At 32.0% G+C, this 19430-nt stretch overlaps 1 protein-coding gene across 1 annotated transcript in view; it reads left to right on the plus strand.

Moving 5' to 3' along the window:
• Positions 1-19430, plus strand: part of LOC126890321 (neurexin-1-like) — a 758564-nt gene that overhangs the window by 442192 nt on the left and 296942 nt on the right. Inside the window, exon 9 of the mRNA XM_050659185.1 lies at positions 11633-11825. Coding sequence (XP_050515142.1) covers positions 11633-11825 — 193 coding nt within the window. The remainder of the gene's footprint in view (positions 1-11632; positions 11826-19430) is intronic.

Below are 19430 nucleotides of genomic sequence, written 5' to 3' on the forward strand. Positions count from 1 at the left end.
TAAAAAGTTTGGGAAAGTATTTACGAAATTTGATGATTGATGGATTCGACCGTTACTTGATGGAAGTTCATTTTATCTAACAATAAAACACTGAAAACCTTTGTTTTCTATACTTCCACAAAATTTATTACAACTAAGTGACTACAGCTGTTTCGGCAGTGATCACTTGAGAAAGGCACTCTGCCGAAACAGCTGTAGACACTCAGTTGTAATAAATTTTGTGGAAGTATAGAAAACAAACGTTTTCAGTGTTTTATTGTTAGAAATTTGATGAATTGTTTTGATGAATATAATATTGAAAAAAGTAAGGAGATTGAATAATTTATAACATTGATAAAGGGCCTATTAGAAATATCTCGAGGACTAAAGGTAATAGAATCATGAAAATTTGAATACAGGGGTTTGGAGGTATGAACTATTTAATGGAAATATTTTGGACTCTTTGCTACTTCTGGTTATACCGGAAGTTGACTGTAACTTCGTTTTTTAAAATATTTTTATAATTTTGGATTCTGCTCGATGTCTTATTTCTTAAAATATGAGGTTTTGTAATATTATACAGGGTAGGTTAGAAGATAATTACGCTTTTTTATAAATTTTGTAGCAAACTTCACACCCTGTAGAATTGTACTGATTTAATATCAAAAACTAAATTTATGTTCATATGATTATATATAAATTTATATATAAAAGAAAGTCGAGTTATGTTAGTTACACCATTTATAACTCGAGAAGGGCTCAACAGATTTTTATGAAATTTTACACGTGTATTCTACCGGACTGGGAATAGGCATAACTCTGATTTCATGCCCGCACGTCATAAGGGGGCTTGCCCCCCCCCCCCTGATATATTTTTTTAATTTTTTGACAAACCGTTTTTTCTTAATTTTGTATGATGTAGAAGCAAAAGATATATACAATCCTAAATTTTTACTTTTTTTTCTTCAACCGTTATTTTTTAATAGCCATTTAAATATTTTACATCTATAAAAGAAAGTCGAGTTATGTTAGTTACACCATTTATAACTCGAGAAGGGCTCAACAGATTTTTATGAAATTTTACACGTGTATTCTACCGGACTCGGAATAGGCATAACTCTGATTTCATGCCCGCACGTCATAAGGGGGCTTGCCCCCCCTGATATATTTTTTAATTTTTTGACAAACCGTTTTTTCTTAATTTTGTATGATGTAGAAGCAGAAGATACATACAATTCTAAATTTTCACTTTTTTTATCTTCAACTGTTATTTTTTAATAGCCATTTAAATATTTTACATCTTTGTTGCCTCCTGTTGACAGGTAGACTCCCTGCTGAATTCCCAACCAAATGCTGCTATTTTTTCTTCTCTAGCGCAGCCCGTTTACGAAACAGCGAACCTTTTGGACTCAAATTGGATAAAATATGAATTTTTTAATATTACGCAATTTTCAAAAAATTTTGCTTTCGCCTGGACAAACCATCCAGTTTATTTATGTTTATTAGATGAACTAACGAAAAATATCATGTACACTATTGCATGTATTAAATGATTGATAATATTTTTTGTTATTGTTATAATTAATTAATATTGAGAATTTTAAGCTTTATCTACCCGCGCATCAAAATACAGTAAAACCTGTGTTAACGGCCACCTGAACTAGCCGGCTAGTTTCAAAGTTCCCAAACCAAAATTTGTTGACTACAAAACCTGGTATTAACGGCCACCTTTTTATATCATCCAATAGTTCTGTCATTTTTAGTGACCGTTATTGACAGGTTTTACTGTATAACATAACTACACGCGTGGCGTACTTTATACGCCACAAGAAAATACAATTAAAAACAGCGGATTTGTTTATTTTTTTTTAATTACACTTATTTGCTTGCTATAAACCTTACTCGGCGTCAGCGAATACTTGGAGTTTCTGCTCAGTAAGAAAATTGGGATATATAACTGGAATCTGATTCCATGATAAATAAAATTGCTAATAAAAATTTTTTTGAAATATTTTTTACCTGAGAAAAAGTATTGTTTATAAAAAAAAATATATTTTGTGCCATAATGACTAAAGAATATTTGAAATATGTACTTATAGTACTAATAGTAATACTATAATTGTGGCGTATGTTATCCACCGCCGCCGGAAACAACAAATAATAAACTGTAAATTACGATGTTCCTAGAACGCCGATTATAACGAAACTAAATCCAGTGTAAAGCACATTCCAGTGATAGGTCAAATAAATAAACAATACATTTGTAATAGAATTCTTATATGTGGCGTACAAAAATACGCCAGCACGTGTAGTTAACGGTTAAGGTATGAATTAAAATAATAAAATTAATTTTACTTTAAAAACTAAACAGTTTTTCCATTCTCTTAGGCCAAAAATATTTAGCTACCTACTACATTCTCATATTTTGACGTTTATTTGTGTCAATCGAAATGATTTGTCAATTTTGAGGTTAATGCCCCTTAATGCTAACAACCATATTGTCATCGAGAAAGCTCAGTTGCCTCAATTATCTCAGTATAATACAATAATGTAGCTATTTATGTATCTATCTAAATCTATATATTGTATGTTCCCTATGTCCAGCTGAAAGATTTACGTACTGTATACGTGGAATATCATATAATTTGTCATATTATGTATCTTTTTTATGTATTGTACCCTCGGAGATCGCTGGGAAAATTTACACTAAAAATAACAAAATCCAGTTTGGCAACACTGTGTGAATGTTGATAGTAACATATCCCTTTTAAGGTAAACAGAACTGTAATTTAGTCCAGACAAATTAATATATTTTTTTCCAGCAAAAATGAGATTTTTCAACCAAATACTATTTCAAATATGATGTGCAAAGTAATTTTTAATTGAGTTCTGCTAATGAATTTGTCTTTTTGTCATTAAAGTAGAAAAAATTTAAATTTCACTCATTAAATCGTTATCGTCCAGTTATCGTCTTAATTATTTTACCTTTTAATAACCGTCGACTAATTCTGAATGATTAATGAGTTGTTAAAACATTTTATCTGTAGCGGCTTCTGGAATGCCTTAAAACTATCGAATTTCATTCGACCATACCTACAAATTTTGCATTATTGTGAAAAAATATTTGGACATATAATTTTCTTTTTTATTCGAGCAAATTGCATTTTGATCAATTTTCATGTCTAGCAATTCATTTTCGAGCAGTTGATTTTGAGTAATTGATTTCTAGCAATTGCGTTCAAGAACTGATCTAGAATCACAATTATGACAGAATATTTAATTATGACACACTAAGGTGCAACAAAGTTCACCGGGTCAGCTAGTAGTCTACTATTATTAAAAATTAATAATATAGCGAAATGTTTAATTTTAGTATACAGGGTTGGTCGAAACTCGGAATGAGTATTTTCTGAGTTTTCTTAAATAGAACACCCTGTATTTTTGTATTGTAATGAAATGATATTTTATAATACTTTTTTAATTCTTAAGCATTCCCTATACCTAACTGCTTTATATTTGTAAGTTATTCGTAGTTCTTTAAGACAAACATTAATTGCAACAAAAATTACGTCAAATTTTATTAGGTTTGCCGTGAAAATATTCAATTATAAATAATTTTTCGAGATTAAACACATATTAATCTCTCCCTTAATTTATTAGTACTGGTTGATATATCAAAATACCTACGTAGTTAAGATTGTTGGTGTGTTTAATATTAATAGAAACATATAATATTCAATATTAAATGCAATTAAATACAATTAGATGTTAGTGTCACTGAGAATCTGCATATTAGTATGAACTTTCTCGTAATCTAAGTGTCTAATAGTACGTCGAAAATATTCTAGTTAACTTTGAAAAGTGTGTCTTCTTGTTTGTCGTCTATCAGGGAGTTGCAGATGATAAATTCTTATTGCTAGTAGTACATTTTTTGGTAGGGGAGCCCAAGCGGGGATTTTTGCAGTTACTCGAGCGCGTCAGATTATTATATGGGGAGAAACCTGGTATCCTGCAGAGGTACCTCTACCATGTATTGGCTCTTAACACAGGGGAGTTCGTTAAGGGGGGGCCCGAAAAAAAAATCTATCCTTAAAAAAGCTCGAAATTGTCAGATTAAGATAAGGTAAGTTAAGTACATGCAAAAGAGTGTATATTTCAAAAATCTGACGATTTGAGCGGGGCGTAAGGAAATGGGTGAGTCCCAAAGTTTCACAAGAAAAAAGCGAATATTTCGCGAAATGACTGACAGATCGAAAAACTAAAAAATATGTGCTCAATATTTTTTTAAAATCTATCGAATGATGCCAAACACGACTTTCCACGGAGAGGGGTGGGGGGTAAATTTAATATTTTAAATACGAATCCCGAGATATTTCACGAAATGAACATCAGATCGAAAAACTGTAAAATACACTTATTTAATATTTTTAAAAAATATATCGAATGGACCACCCCACGGAGGTGGGGTGGGGGTTACTTTAAAATCTTAAATAGGAGCCCCCATTTTTTATTGCAGATTTGGATTCCTTACAAAAAAATAAGTAACTTTTATTTGACTTTATATATAACATATAATATATTAAATATAACATTTTTTCGAATTATGCATAGATGGCGTTATAATCGGAAAAAACAATTGTTGGAAATGGAAAATTAAATTAAAAAATGGCAAGCACCCACTAAAGTGGAAAATATTACTTAACTTTTTTTGGTTTTAGGACCTTCTCTTCACAAACCAATAGGTCTCCAAAGCGCTTGAGTGACTGCACATTTAGCATACTTTACTCCCCTACCATTTGTTATACTCTCATAGAACAAAATCTTTATTAATCAGTTCTCCATTACAAAAATTTATATTAGTAATGGTAACAAAGCAACTGGAACTATAAAGATTACATAATGTCTAATGTTTAATCAAGTTTAGTGTCAAAGCCATAGCCAACTAGGTAGAATATGGTTTATTTTTATTAATATTTTATGCACCAACAATCTTAACAACGTAAGCATTTTGGTATCTCATCCATTATTAATAAATTAAGGACCATTCTAGATTAACATGTATTTATTTTCAAAAAATTATTTATGATTGAATATTTTCACGGCAAAAATAATAAAAACAATTTCACGTAATTTTTGTTGCAATTAATGTTTGGCTTAAAGAACTACGAATAACTTAAAAATTAAAGCAGTTAGGTATAGGGAATGCTTAGGAAATAAAAAAGTATTATAATATATCATTTCATTACAATACTAAAATACAGGATGTTCCCTTTAAGAAAACTCAGAAAATACTCAATCTGAGTTTCGAACAACCCTGTATACTAAAACTAAACATTTCACAGTATTAATAAATATTAATAATAATAGATTATATTAAAAATCACTTAAACATAAATGGAGTTTTTGATATCAAATCAGTAAAATTCTACAGGGTGTGAAGTTTGCTACAAAATTTATAAAAAACCGTAATTACCTTTTAAACTACCCTGTATAATATTATAAAACCTCATATTTTAAGAAAGAAGATATGGAGTATAATCCAAAAATGTAAAAATATACAGGGTGTCCCGTTTAAAAAAACGAAGTTACAATCAACTTCCGGTATCACCGAAAGTAGTAAAGGGACCCAAATATCTTCATTAAATAGTTCATACCTCAAAACCCCTGTACTCCAATTTTCATGATTCTCTCAACTTTAGTTCTCGAGATATTTCTAATAGGCCCTTTATCTGCCTCACCCATATAGTGTCGCATTTAGGAGGGTGTGCGCCACTGACGAAAACTACCGTTCTCTGGGATGACTAATGGTTTTGCCACACTCTGTATTACGAGTATACATTTTTGCGTCAGCGTTTACAAAAATAAATATTTTTCTATTTAATTTTCTTACAGAAATACAGAATATTGAAATATCCGAACTAAGATTTAACAAGCTTCAAAAGGCACGTTTCTTTGTAAGTCTCGTTTCTCATAAATTGAAAAGGCATTAAAAAGCAGCACTTTTTACATTTTTGAGGACAAATATTGGAAATTGATCGGTATAAAGAAAAAAGTTAAAAAAAAGGCCATCAAAAGCATCAAACGGAATACTATTTTTTATGTTAAGTATATACAAATGATATTGATCCGATCTAAATTTCAATTTAGAAAATTAATTGGTTCAACAATTTTATAAGAAAAGAGGAAGCTAGGTATGAAAATTAAATTAGCTTTAGCCATAATTACTTTTAGTTCTATAAGATTTTTGGTACATATACACTACGCGTCGGAGAAAACGGGTCACCCACAAAATCGGTCATATTTGATGTCTCGAATTTACTAAACCTGTTGTCCAATTTAAGTGATTTTTTAATATGTTATAGTTTTGTTCTTTAGCAATATTGATTTAATAATATTTTTGCCAGACCCGTAAAGTGTCATTGTATACCGGGTGTACCAATCAAACTGTATTTTTTTCTCAAAGCTCATTACACCCTGTGGAATATTCTAGCATTTATAAAATACCGAATTTAAAACCCAACTATAGCCTTACGTTTTCTTAACATTTTGTTTTTTTATCCATTCGCTTATGTTGGATATTAAAAAAGTTAGATACTTTAACAACTAGCCATGTTCTTCATCAATACAGGGTATTTCTAGATAAGTGCGGCAAACTTTAAGGGGTAATTCTGCATGAAAAAATAATGACCGTTTGCTTTACTAACATCATAATCATAATTAATGGTGCTACAGCCCTATGCAAGAGCCTCGACCTTTCCAAGTCTATTACGCCAGTCAGTCCTATCCATTGCCAATCGTTGCCACTTTGCTGCGCCTATTTTTCTCCCATCCTCATCTACACCATCCTTCTATCTGAGATTTGGCCTACCCCTATTTCTACTTCCCACAGGCTATGACATAATGATTCTTTTAGGAGAGTTGTTCTGCTGTGATTTTGCTAGATGTCCTGCCCATCTTAGTCTTCCTATTCTTATAAGAGATACTACGTCTCTACCACCAAATTTTTGTTTATATCTGTGGTACACCTCGTAGTTGTACCTCCTCCTTTAAATACCATTTTCACAGATTCCACCGAATATTCCTCTCAGGAACCTTTGTTCAAATATACGCATAAGTTTTTCATCTGCCTTGGAGATGGTCTATGCCTCCGATCCATATGTCAGCACTAGGTGTATAAGGGGTTTGTATATGGTTATTTTTGTTTTGGGCTTAAGTTTCTGCTTCTCATATGTCTACTCAGTCCAAAATAGCATTTGTTTGCTTGACTTTATAAAAATAATGTCCGCAAATGTTTCGTTTCCGAGATACGAGATGTTGAACTTTTTCTTGCAAACTGACGATTTATTTATTGCCATAAAACCGGTTGAGAAATGCAAATGAAATTTAGTAGGTTTGAAGAGATAGTTATTGCGCATTTTTTGACATAAAATTAAGAATTTTATATTCACCATTGGAGTGCATACGGGTCATTGCCTCTTATTTTCTGTATTTTTTCCTCTTATTCTTTTTCGATAAGCCAGTTTTTTTAATATGTTTCAAAGAATACCTAAAAATAGGTATATCTAAAATATTAAATTTCATATTATTACAAGGTCTCTATTATAATCTTAATTACCCATGTAAAAATATGTGTTGGATTTTAAAAATTTTCAAAATATCTCGACAAAAACTGGCTTATCGAAAAAGTACTAAGAGACGAGAAAGTTTTAAAATTTTTTTTTACTAATGGTACCCCAATAATAATTTAATTGGAACGTAAACAAATATTTGTAGGGTTAAAGGGAACAAAACCCTCAAAATTTTTTTATGGGTAGCACAAATTTCACTTTTATTTTTTATTAAGATGTTCCTGCTATAAGAATGCCACATGTTCATTTTCAATAGAAAATCTTTAATAGTTTTTGATATATTGGAATAAATCCATTTTCATTTTGTAACTTCAAAGGACTGTAACTTTTTTTATGTGTACATTTGTAGTAAGATGAGTTAGGTGCAATCGAACTATTTTTGATCACAGAAAATGTGATTTAATTTATGACTTACTTATTTGTTACACCCTGTATATTATAGTCATGTATGCTTCATTTATCTCTCGCGCAACCTACAGACACAAAACACGTGAAAAAACAGCCAGACAAACGTTACAAACACATTAAAACTTTGTTCATGGTGTGGGGGGCATTTCACCAAACCATCATGACTGAAGAGGAATAGTTGATTAGGAAATAAATACTTTTTACACAATTTGATATAGGTACATTTTTTTTCACTTTCCTAATTTTCATACAGAACAAGTAAAAACTTCGTTTGTACAATGCTACAAAAAGTTTATTGAAAAACTCTTAAAAAGACATCCAAAAGGGTTCGCAATACATTTTCGATCTAGATCAGATCATCTTCAGTGCCTAGAACGAAGTGTTTCCACGTTAGAATGAATGCTACGTTAAGAATATGACTAGTTAAAGAAAAATGTGGATAATACTTACGTTCTGCTTAGTAGATGAAACTAGTAACCTTATAAAATAGGTAACATCGAGAAATATAATTTACATGTTGAAAATCTTATACCGGATTTATACTCAGCCCTGTTCCGCAGGGAATTGGACAGGGAAGTGGGCAGCGTGAATGTGTAAATAGCTCACTTATAACTTCGTTTTTTTAAATGGGACACCCTGTATATTTTTACATTTTTGGATTCTCCTCAATATCTTCTTTCTTAAAATATGAGGTTTTGTAATGTGTTTTAAAAGATATTTACGTTTTTTGATTAATTTCGTAGCAAAGTTCACACCCTGTAGAATTGTAACAGTTTGACATTAAAAACTCTGCTTACGTTAAGGTGATTTTTAATATAGTCTACTATTGTTAAGAATCATTAGTGTAGCTAATTTTGAAATTTTAGTATACGGGGTGTGAATATTGCTACGAAATTAATACAAAAACGTAATTATCTTTTAAAATACCCTGTATAACATTACAAAACCTCATATTTTAAGAAAGAAGAGATCGAAGAGAATCCAAAAATGTAAAAATATACAGGGTGTCCCATTAAAAAAAAACAAGATATAAGCAACTTCCGGTATAACCGGAAGTAGCAAATAGATGAAAACACTTTCATTAAATAGATGACTCTTCGAAACCCCTTAATTCAAATTTTCATGATTCTGTTGCCTTTAGTTCTCGAGATATTTCTAATAGGCCCTTTATTTGCCTCACCCTGTATATTTACTACTAGGTCTGGATCCCGCATATGAAAAAAAAGTTGATTAATAGCAAGCTGAAAATTTATTAATAGCTTAAGGGTGTCTAGTCGGACAAACTTTGATATATGGGAACACTGGAACAGGGGAAGTTTTAATTGTGGAATAGGTTAAAAATTTGGAACGGTCATACCACGAAAACGGCACATGTATTTTGTCCGACAGCACAGACTTAACTCTCCAAACAGAGATTAAACTCTCATGCAAAAATCAGACTGCTATTTATCACCAAATGTACGTTTTAATGAGTGGAACATGTAGAATATGTCAAATGACAGGAATTATGACAGGTGATAAATAGCAGTCTGATTTTTTACATGAGAGTTTAATATCTGTTCGGAGAGTTTAAGTCTGTTCTGTCGGACAAAATAAATGTGCCGTTTTCGTGGTCTGGACGTTCCAAATTTTTAACCTGTTCCCCAATTTAAACTGCCCCTGTTCCAGTGTTCCCATATATCAAAGTTTATCCGCCTAGACACCCTTAAGCTATTAACAAATTTTCAGCTTGCTATTAGTCAACTTTTTTTTCATACGCGGGATCAAGACTAGTGATGTAACGAATGTCATTTTTTGAACATTCTCGAATACGAATGCGAATGCGAATATCTGTTACCGACATTCGCGAATGCGGATGCGAATGCGAATATTCATTTTTTTTATTTGTTTCTATTTTTGTAAAGTTTCCTAAATTTATAATGAAAAGTTAATTGATATTTAGTGTAAATCAATTTGAACCTTAAGCTTTATTACATAATACCAAATAATAAAAAAAGTGAAGGCTGATAATGTGATTATACAAGGTTAAGTTCTATCTATCTATTTCCCTTCATTTGTCCAAAGTTGAACGTAGGCCTCCCTCTTATTTGTCCACACTTTTCGGTTCAGTGCTAGTGCTGTCGATCTGGTCCCTGCGTATCTTTTTAGGTCATCCGACCATCTAGCCTGTGGTCTGCCCTTCCTCTTTTGTAGTCCCAAGGTCTCTAGTGAGTTATCGCTTCATTCCATCTTCCGTCTCTTTGTGTGCTGTTGTGTCCTGCATATTTCCATTTGAGAGTAGCTGCATGTTTGAGGTTAAGTTACCTTTTCTTAATAAAAAAAAGATGAGAAGTGAATAGATTTTGATTTTAGTAACCTAATATTATCTTAAAATTATTTTTTTCTGGTTTTCATATTCGCAAAACATTCGCACAAATTTCGCGAACGCGGATGCGAATGCGAATATGCAAAAACATGAGAATATTCGCGAATGCGAATGCGAATACGAATATTCGTTACATCACTAATCCAGACCTACGTATACTTGTATTTCAAACAATTGCAAATTTTTTTATCAGTTTAAAATAAATATTTTTGACCAGGTAAACAATTAATAATTGTCACAAAATTACAAATCACATTATTACAAATATAATCTAAATACAATAAGTGATAAAATATTTCCAAATGAAACGTTTTGTATCTATTAGCATTGTTTAAAAAAAGATAAAAATTTGTCTAGTTTATCGAAAAATTTATCGATCGGTAACGATCATAAGTTCTATTTAGTACTTGGCAATGGCAACAACGCCGTCGTTAATAGAATTAAAATTGGTCATTATTAAAATGTTCGAATATATATACGTGATGCCATCTACTGAAAGAATTGTTAAACGTTTAGTTCCTATGATCACCAACCATTTTGACTGTGGCGTTTACATACCCCCTTAACGTGGAATTTCAATTATAATAAATTAGATTCTATTGTAAAAGTCTAAATGGCAACTCTCAGCTAAATAAATTGTCATCTCCTATACTCTTGTTGGTCTGTGTCCAAGTGTCCATTGAACTGGCAAGAACCACACGCTCTTATCGAGCAGTGAATTATGTTGCCCTTTGAAACAAATTTACCTTTTAACATCGACTTAGAGTCGCTACTAACATCAGATTTTCATCATGTAAATCATATTTCTGTCACCTATTTTATAATGTTGCTAGTTTCATCTACTAAGCAGAACGTAAGTATTATCCACATTTTTCTTTAACTATATATCATTTTAACCTTTTGCATTCTTTCTAACGTGGAAATACTTCGTTCTAGGCAATGAAGATGATCTGATCTAGATCGAAAACGTTTTGCGAATCCTTTTGGATGACTTTTTAATAGTTTTTCAATAAACTTTTTATACCATTATACAAACGAAGTTTTTACTTGTTCTGTATGATTTTTAATTATGGTATACAGCCAGCTACTGGGATTTTCGCATTGATTTTTTTTTCTTAATTTTATTTTGTTATAAAAGTATCCCGAGACTTTTCCAATGTGTGTATTATTTTATTTCTAGTTTTAGGTTTGTATCATGTGTTCAAGTTCTGTTTATTCGAAACATAAATAGAACCCTTCATCTATTTTTCAGATCGACCTGTTCGCCGTGGAGATATATAACGGTCACATATACGTCCACATTGATCTAGGATCCGGTCCATCGAAGCAGAGAGGATCGAGGAGGAGAATCGACGATGGAAATTGGCACGAGTTCACTTTCAGACGAACCGGAAGGGACTCCAGGATAACGGTAGATGGACTTCACACAGATTTCAAGACTGTCGGTAAGTGCAGCTTAATTGGCTATCTCAAATAGGTTTAACTGATATTATGTAATGTAGTTGTCCGTGTATTATATTTTCAAGTGCAGATATACTCGGAAACTGGATTCTAGAACTCTATTGAGATTTTTCTTCGGTGTATGATTTAAACTGATAGTTATATCAATCCAAAAACATTGACGAGTTGATTGTGATGAATAAGTAGTGTTAACAGAGCAACTAATATTTTTTATGTATTTTTTATCTTATCTAGATCATTCAATGTAATTACCATCACCATGTAAGGAACTCCCAATGTGGGGAATAAAGTAAATATACCCTATTCCACAAACATACGCTTGTTTTGGATTACTTCGACGACGAATATTTTACTGTGCAAAATAATAAGAACTAAAGTAAATTGCTAATTACATTGTTGTTTATTGGAATAATTATTAGCGCCATGTACTTTCGTACTTCTTATGTTGCATAGTAAAATATTCGTTGACGAAGTAATCCAAAACAGGCGTATGCTCGTGGAATGGCCCATACATACATAACCGCCAACAGTTAATACATTCCTGGACCCTTCACTTGTTTCAATGTTTATTTTTATGTCTAGTGACGTTTAGAACGTCAGAAAATGTGACAAATTATAGTAGATCAGCTGTATTTGACGTTCATAGTTGTCATTTTGTTAAAGTTGTAAAAATTTTGTAATATTCTTGGTGTTTAAATAAAGTTATTTTAATAGTCCATTATTTCACGGTTTTTGCTCTAAATTTTAAAGAACCGCTTGGATTGACATGAAATTTGACATACGCATAGCTTACATGTCAAAGAAAAAAAGTGATATTGTGCCGATGTGTGCTTTTGCCCTGGGGGTGACTTTCACCCCCTCTTGGGGGTGAAAAAATATAAGTGTAAAATAAGTCCGGAAATGGATAAACTGACTAATTTTAAGTAACTTTTGTTCTATAGAGCTTTTTCGCCAAGTCAACACTTTTCGAGTTATTTGCGAGTGAATATGTTTATTTTTCAACAAAATAACTACATTTTTAGACGGTTCTTCGCAAATAACTCAAAAAGTAAGTATTTAGTCGAAAAAAACGTTCTTAGCAAAAATATAGCCTGTAAAAAAGTAAAAAAAATGGTGTACGCGTTAGGTCTTTGGACCTCGTAAAACGAGAGTTATAGCCAAGGAAAAATAGATTCATATTCACCAAATTTCAAATAGAATATTTCGAACTGAAATATCCAAAAAATTAAGCACTTTTTGGGGAAAATCCACTATAACTTTTTTAAAGTGTTTTAAAAAAGCTTTATTTCTATTTTTATAAAAAGTTTCCAGCATTAAATTTAAGCAAGTTACGCTCAAAATAATGATGGTTGCTTTTGTTTTGGCAAAAAAATCGGGAAGACCACCCCCTAATTAGCAACTTAAATGAAATTAATCGTTACCGCTCCACAAGTTATTTTACTTATGTTGTGTTTATATGATCTGTAAGTTTCATCGATTCAAAGTGCTTATTTTGGAAAAAATTTGGTTGTAAAGTAAAATTTTTAAATATTTTAATTTTGAAAAATATGCTTTTTTTCAAAATAACTTCAAAATTGTTAGAGATACCAAAAATCTCGAAAAACAAAAAAATCAGCAATGCTTTTCTGGATATCATGTATTTTTTTTGTTTTTCTGTTAGACAAAAATTGATTGAGATTTGGTGTTTCTAAATTTGCATACATTCGTGATGAGTGACTCGTTCAACCCCTTTTAACTACAGCCCCTTCAAAAATAAGGACTTTGAACCGATGAAACTTACAGATCATATAAACAATACATACACGGGTCAAAATACTTGTGAAGTCGTAACGATTAAGTTCATTTGAGATACTAATTAGGGGGTAATTTTCCCGATATTTTTACCGAAAAAAAGGGACTAACTTTATTTTGAGCGTAACTTGTTTACTTTTGATGTTAGAAATTTTTTTTATTAAACAGAAATGAAGATTTTTTTAAACACTTTAAATAATTTGTAATGAGAGTGTTTTCCCCGAAATGTGCTTCATTTTTGGTCATTTCACGTTAAAGTATTCCATTTGAAATTTGACGAATATGAACCTATGTATTTTTAATTAGCTATAACTCTGCTTCTACTAGGTATAGAAATGTGATATATACACCATTTTTTTAAATTTTTTACAGGCTATATTTTTGCTACAAATGTTTTTTCGACAAAACACGTACTATTTGAGTTATTTGCAAAAAACCGTCTAAAAGTGTGGTTATTTTGATGAAAAAATGAACATATTCACTGGCAAATAACTCGAAAAGTATTGACTTAGTGAAAAAACTATAGAACAAAAGTTACTTAAAATTAGTCAGTTTATAAATTGCCGGACTTACTTTGAACGAATACTTTTTCAGCCCCAAGAGGGGGTGAAAAGCACCCCCGGGGCAAAAGCACATATCGGCACAATATCACTTTTTTCCTTTGACTTTTTAGCTATGTATATGCCAAATTTCATGTCAATCGAAGCGGTTCTTTAAAATTTAGAGGTTTTGCAATATTTTACCGTTAAAGAACGGACTATAAAGCAGGGTAACAATACTATTAACTAATGTAATTTTGTATGGAAAAATAATTATTTTTAATAGTTTCTTGACAATAACATGAAAGGGATAAAAGTCACAACTGAGAACGGACCGGATTAGCCCATAAGCATAGCAATTAGGTACCTACCCATGTATATAGTAGCGTGGCGCTTGCTGTATATAATCAGAAAAATAAATTACATATTACACTAAAAGTTACAACTAAAATTTTACAAAAACTAATGAATCACAGCATAAGTTTAGCACATAAACAACAGGGTTTTCGTACTGGAAGATCGTATATATCTGATTCGTTATAAATTTGTATATCTGATTGACATATGAAGACTCAAAGATCTAGATATCATAAAAACTATTGAAAACATCTATCAAAACAACATAATGGAAGTCAGAATAGAAGGACCACTTACAGAAACTGCCGACATAGGCAGCGAAATAGACATAGGCAGGGGGACTCATTGAGCCCTACTCTCCTATTTAATCATGGATAAAATGATCAAAAGCGTCAACAAAGAATGTAGAATCTGAAACAAAGAAGTAAAAATACACTGTTGCGCAGACGAAGCAATATTGATAGACAAAGATGAAAATCGTCTGCAAAGATTAATCCATAGACTTAACATTTAGGAGATAAAGAATTCAGTATGATTATCTCATCTTAGAAAAATAAAACAATCATAAGCAGCAAAGAACCAATCAAATGTAAAGTAGAAATTAATGGCATCAGTATTGACTAACTAACGGAAAAAAATACTTTGGCATTACACTGCTCAGCTACTACTGAGACCTGGACAAAGAAGTGAAAAATCAAGTACAAAAAGCAAATAGACCAGCAGGATGCCTTACCACTAATATGGCAAAACCGATATATGTATTAACATTAAGATGAAGTTAAGAATTTATAAAGCCAGTATAAGACCAATAATGACATATGCATCAGAAACAAGATTATTGGAAACGGCAGATGACATTTGTGTTCAGGATGATGTCGGGAAAAAGTCTACTATAGAAAAACATGTCAAAATAAGCATATTAAGGGCCAGATTTTGTAACTTGGGAGGTTTTTGGGGTCACTGATCACGACTACGCCATCAGTATAGAACCACGGAGTACCTAGTGCCCAGGCTTACTGCTAAGGCACGTCTTATCGAGGGTTATCGGTACGAAATTGATGCAAGCAGAATATTTGTTTTAAGTTTATTAAGTTTTTGGGGTCGCTGAATATGAATACACCATCAGAACCTACCCCTGGAGCATCTTATGTTCAGTGTCACTGCTAAGGCACATTAAATTGATACAAACAGATTTCTCAAGGGAGTTTTGGGGTTTCTGAAAACGAATATGCCATCAGAACGACACCCGTAGAACCTGGTGTCTAGAGTCACGTCACCTTCTGGTGTTTCGAGTGATTTGGGCACCAAATTAATGCAAACAGATTACGGGGGTTTTTAAGGTTGCTAAATACAATACGCCAGCAAAACCGACTCCCGGAGCACATGGTGCCTACGATCACTGTTAAGGACATCATCTTCTGGAGTTTCGAAGGTTTTGGGCACTGAATGTATGCAAATAGATAACAAGGCGGTGTTTGTTTCAAGATCTTGAGATGACTAGAATAATCTCGTCCATATTTAATAGAAAGTTCGGTCTCTTGGACGAGTTAAGAAATCAAAAGCCTAAATTTGGAAAAGTACTGCGATTAGAAGACGGTCCTTGATCTTTGCTGTATATAGTGAGTAGGAAGCCATATACAGACAAGGTAAGCTACGAGAACATATGGTAGGATGTAACTAAATTAAATAAAATCGTAATATACCGAATTAAGAAGTTGCCAAAAGGTTAACCAAAAGTTGTTCATATAAATCTTCTTGCACCATATACTGGCTCAAATGAAATGGTAGAAGCTCGAGTTTTTCAACACGAGAAGTTTTAATGCTTGTATGTCAAATTACGCAGAAAGAAAGAGTATAGTTTCAGCGTGACCACAGAAGTGCGGCAGGATCTTTTTAGTGTTCCGGAAAACGTTTCTCTAGAGTGCTATGTTTCTTAAGACCTCGAGATGACTAGGAATCTCGTCCATATTCAATAGAAAGTTCTGTCGCTTGAGGGAGTTAAGAAATCAGCAGTCTAAAGTTATATCAGTCCTGGGATTAGAAGATGGTCCTCGACCTTAGCTGTATAATGGTGACCAGGAAGGTTGATGAGTTGAATCGTTGCTCTTTTACTTGAAATCAAAAACCCGCCTAAATCCCTCTGGAAAAATTATGAACATCAACACAAAAATCTTAAACTAGTCAAGTATGAAGTACAGAGTTGGCCTTTTGACAATTAACACTGACTAGACGGTACTCCCATAATAAAGCAAAGAAATTTTACCAGAAAACATTTAAATTTTACCTGAAACCGGGCCTTTTATACTATTATCGGTTAATCCAGGATGTTTATAGTGGTAACTAATTGAACTCAAACCAATTACTGCTAAACATATCATAAATTTATTATATCCTTATACATGTATCTCTACAAGGGAATTTAATAATAATTATAAAATTGCTCTAAACTTCAAATCCTGTAATCTTATTCCAAAAAAAATTTAAAGCAAATTTTCCGCAAGCCTCAAACTCCTATACGTAAATATAAAAATATAAAACACCTTGAGCATTAAAGCTAAGAACGTGTCCGAAGATGTTTTAGAACAGGCAAATAGGAGAATAACGGCCCTTAAAACTATAATATTAAGCTAATTTAGGGGCATATTCTCCATACTGTAAAGAAGATAGTGGAACTGAGTCAACCCTCTTCCAAAACGTTTGTAAATTGATTGGTATCAATAAGACTAGGACGGCCCCCGTGCATCCTCAGTCAATGGAATGGTCTAGAGCAGGGGTGGCGAACGTGCGGCCTTAAAGCCGCATGTGGCCTTTTCTTGCCCAAGTTGTGGCCTTTTCATAAATTAAAAATTTTAAAAATTTTGCGATACTAAACGATAAAAAAAAGTTTACGATACTAAAAATACCATTAGTAATCATTTATTCAAACAAAAAAATTGTTTCAAATACCGTTCAATTATTGGAAGGTACGCTACTGACTAAGAAGGAAATGTCACATTCTATCTGCTATCACCTCGATTCCTTCCCCGCGCCTATAAATTGTTTGGCTTTAAATTTCGGTGAACAAAGAGTAGCATGCCTAGTCCATCTTTATTTATACGTCCATGAAAACGATCCTCGCAGTTGCATAAAGGAACGCAGCCAAGTAACGTCGAGGCAACGAAATTGCCGGTGTATAACTGTATCAACTTTACTAAATGTTGTTTATTTTTTTTAATAAGGTAAGTTGTAAGATAATATATATTACAAACATCGAACAATGTTTTCTATTGTATTGTAGTAAAATAAGGGTCAATTAATTTTAAATTTTAGTAATCATTGCACAATTTAAAAATTCTTATCAGTTGAACGATTATTAATATAATTATTTTTCTGTGAAAGCAAACTTATGTAAAAAAAAAATGTGGATTTTGATTTCAGTCCAGGGCCCCCGCTACCATATGTGCAAAGTGTGCAATGCACACGGACGCCATCCTTTAGGGGCGCCAAAACCGAGGGTCAAAAATTGCAAAAATATTTACAAAAAAATCAGAAAGAAAAAATTAATTTTAAAATAAAAGTTGAGAAATTAAATAGTTCAGTTTTACTTTGTTTGGAGGACATTATTAGTCTTTCTATAGATATAAAATAAAAAATCACGCTATAAAAATAACAAACACCCATTCCGTAGACAAAAATATAGATAAGAAATACCTAACTCCTATTTTATGTCCTATTTAAGTGTAACAAGATGGTCCAGCAGAATTGATTCAATAAACCCCCTAAACTTTATTCAATTAAGATTTGCTATGGTGTTGCAATGGAATTATTTGAGATAGGAGAAGATAATGTCTTTAAATCACAATTCGATTCAAAAAAAGATCCTATTGAAATATGGAAGAGTGCAGTTATTTATCCTCGTCTAAGACAACACGCACGAAGAATTCTTTTATGTTTTGGAAGTACATATTGTTGCGAGGCAACATTTTCATACATGACTCAAATTAAAACCCGCCTAAGAAGTCAAATAAGTGATGTTCATTTGGAAGATCAACTTAAATTACGTACCACGTCAATTGAAACAAATATTTCTTTTTTGTCATCCAATAAACAACCACAGAAATCCCATTAAATTTTCTGGATCATAAAATTAAATGTCAAATTTTTTGGAATTTATTAATTGTATGTCATTTTAAAAAATAAACTATTTAATTGCAAAGAAAATTATGTATTTTAATTTTACATATCCCTTTAATTAAATCGTATATATGGATGCGGCCTTCTCAAAAATGGTAAAATGAAAATTGGCCTTCTAATATAAAAAGGTTCGCCACCCCTGGTCTAGAGTCTAGAAGATGAACCGAATGAGTAGACACCTGTCCAAAGTTATATTAGAACATCAAAGAGATTGGGATCATCATTTATTCCTAATGGCCTAACGCTCGACCGTGGATAGACCTAGAGTTTGGCTGCAGACCTTCCAAAGAACATGTTGCAGGCGAAGAATATGTCGACCGCCTGAAGTTACGAATAAACAACATCCATGAACTTGCCCGACCACACATCCAGATAGCCAGTTTTATTTATTTATCTATTTATTTATAGTACTATTATACAAATGACCTGGTTTCTTGTGACTGATCCAGGTTGTTTCCTAATGGGATTACAGTAGTTTACTTTTACATGATATTTATTTTAACAATTTTCTATTTGACTAATTAAAAATAGCCCTAATCTATTACTAATTCTGAAAATTATAAATTATTCTAAAAAATAATTCTAGTGAAAAATTAATAACAATTCTAATAAACAAAATATAATTATTATTTTTTTTTATTTTTAATGTTTTTTTTTTGTGAAAATATAATTTTTATAAATGTGCTCCCAGCTCTAATTCTAGGATGAGAAATAAACGCCAGCAATAAA

Source organism: Diabrotica virgifera, chromosome 8 (genome assembly GCF_917563875.1).
Source record: "Diabrotica virgifera virgifera chromosome 8, PGI_DIABVI_V3a".
Classification (NCBI taxonomy): Eukaryota; Metazoa; Arthropoda; class Insecta; order Coleoptera; family Chrysomelidae; genus Diabrotica; species Diabrotica virgifera.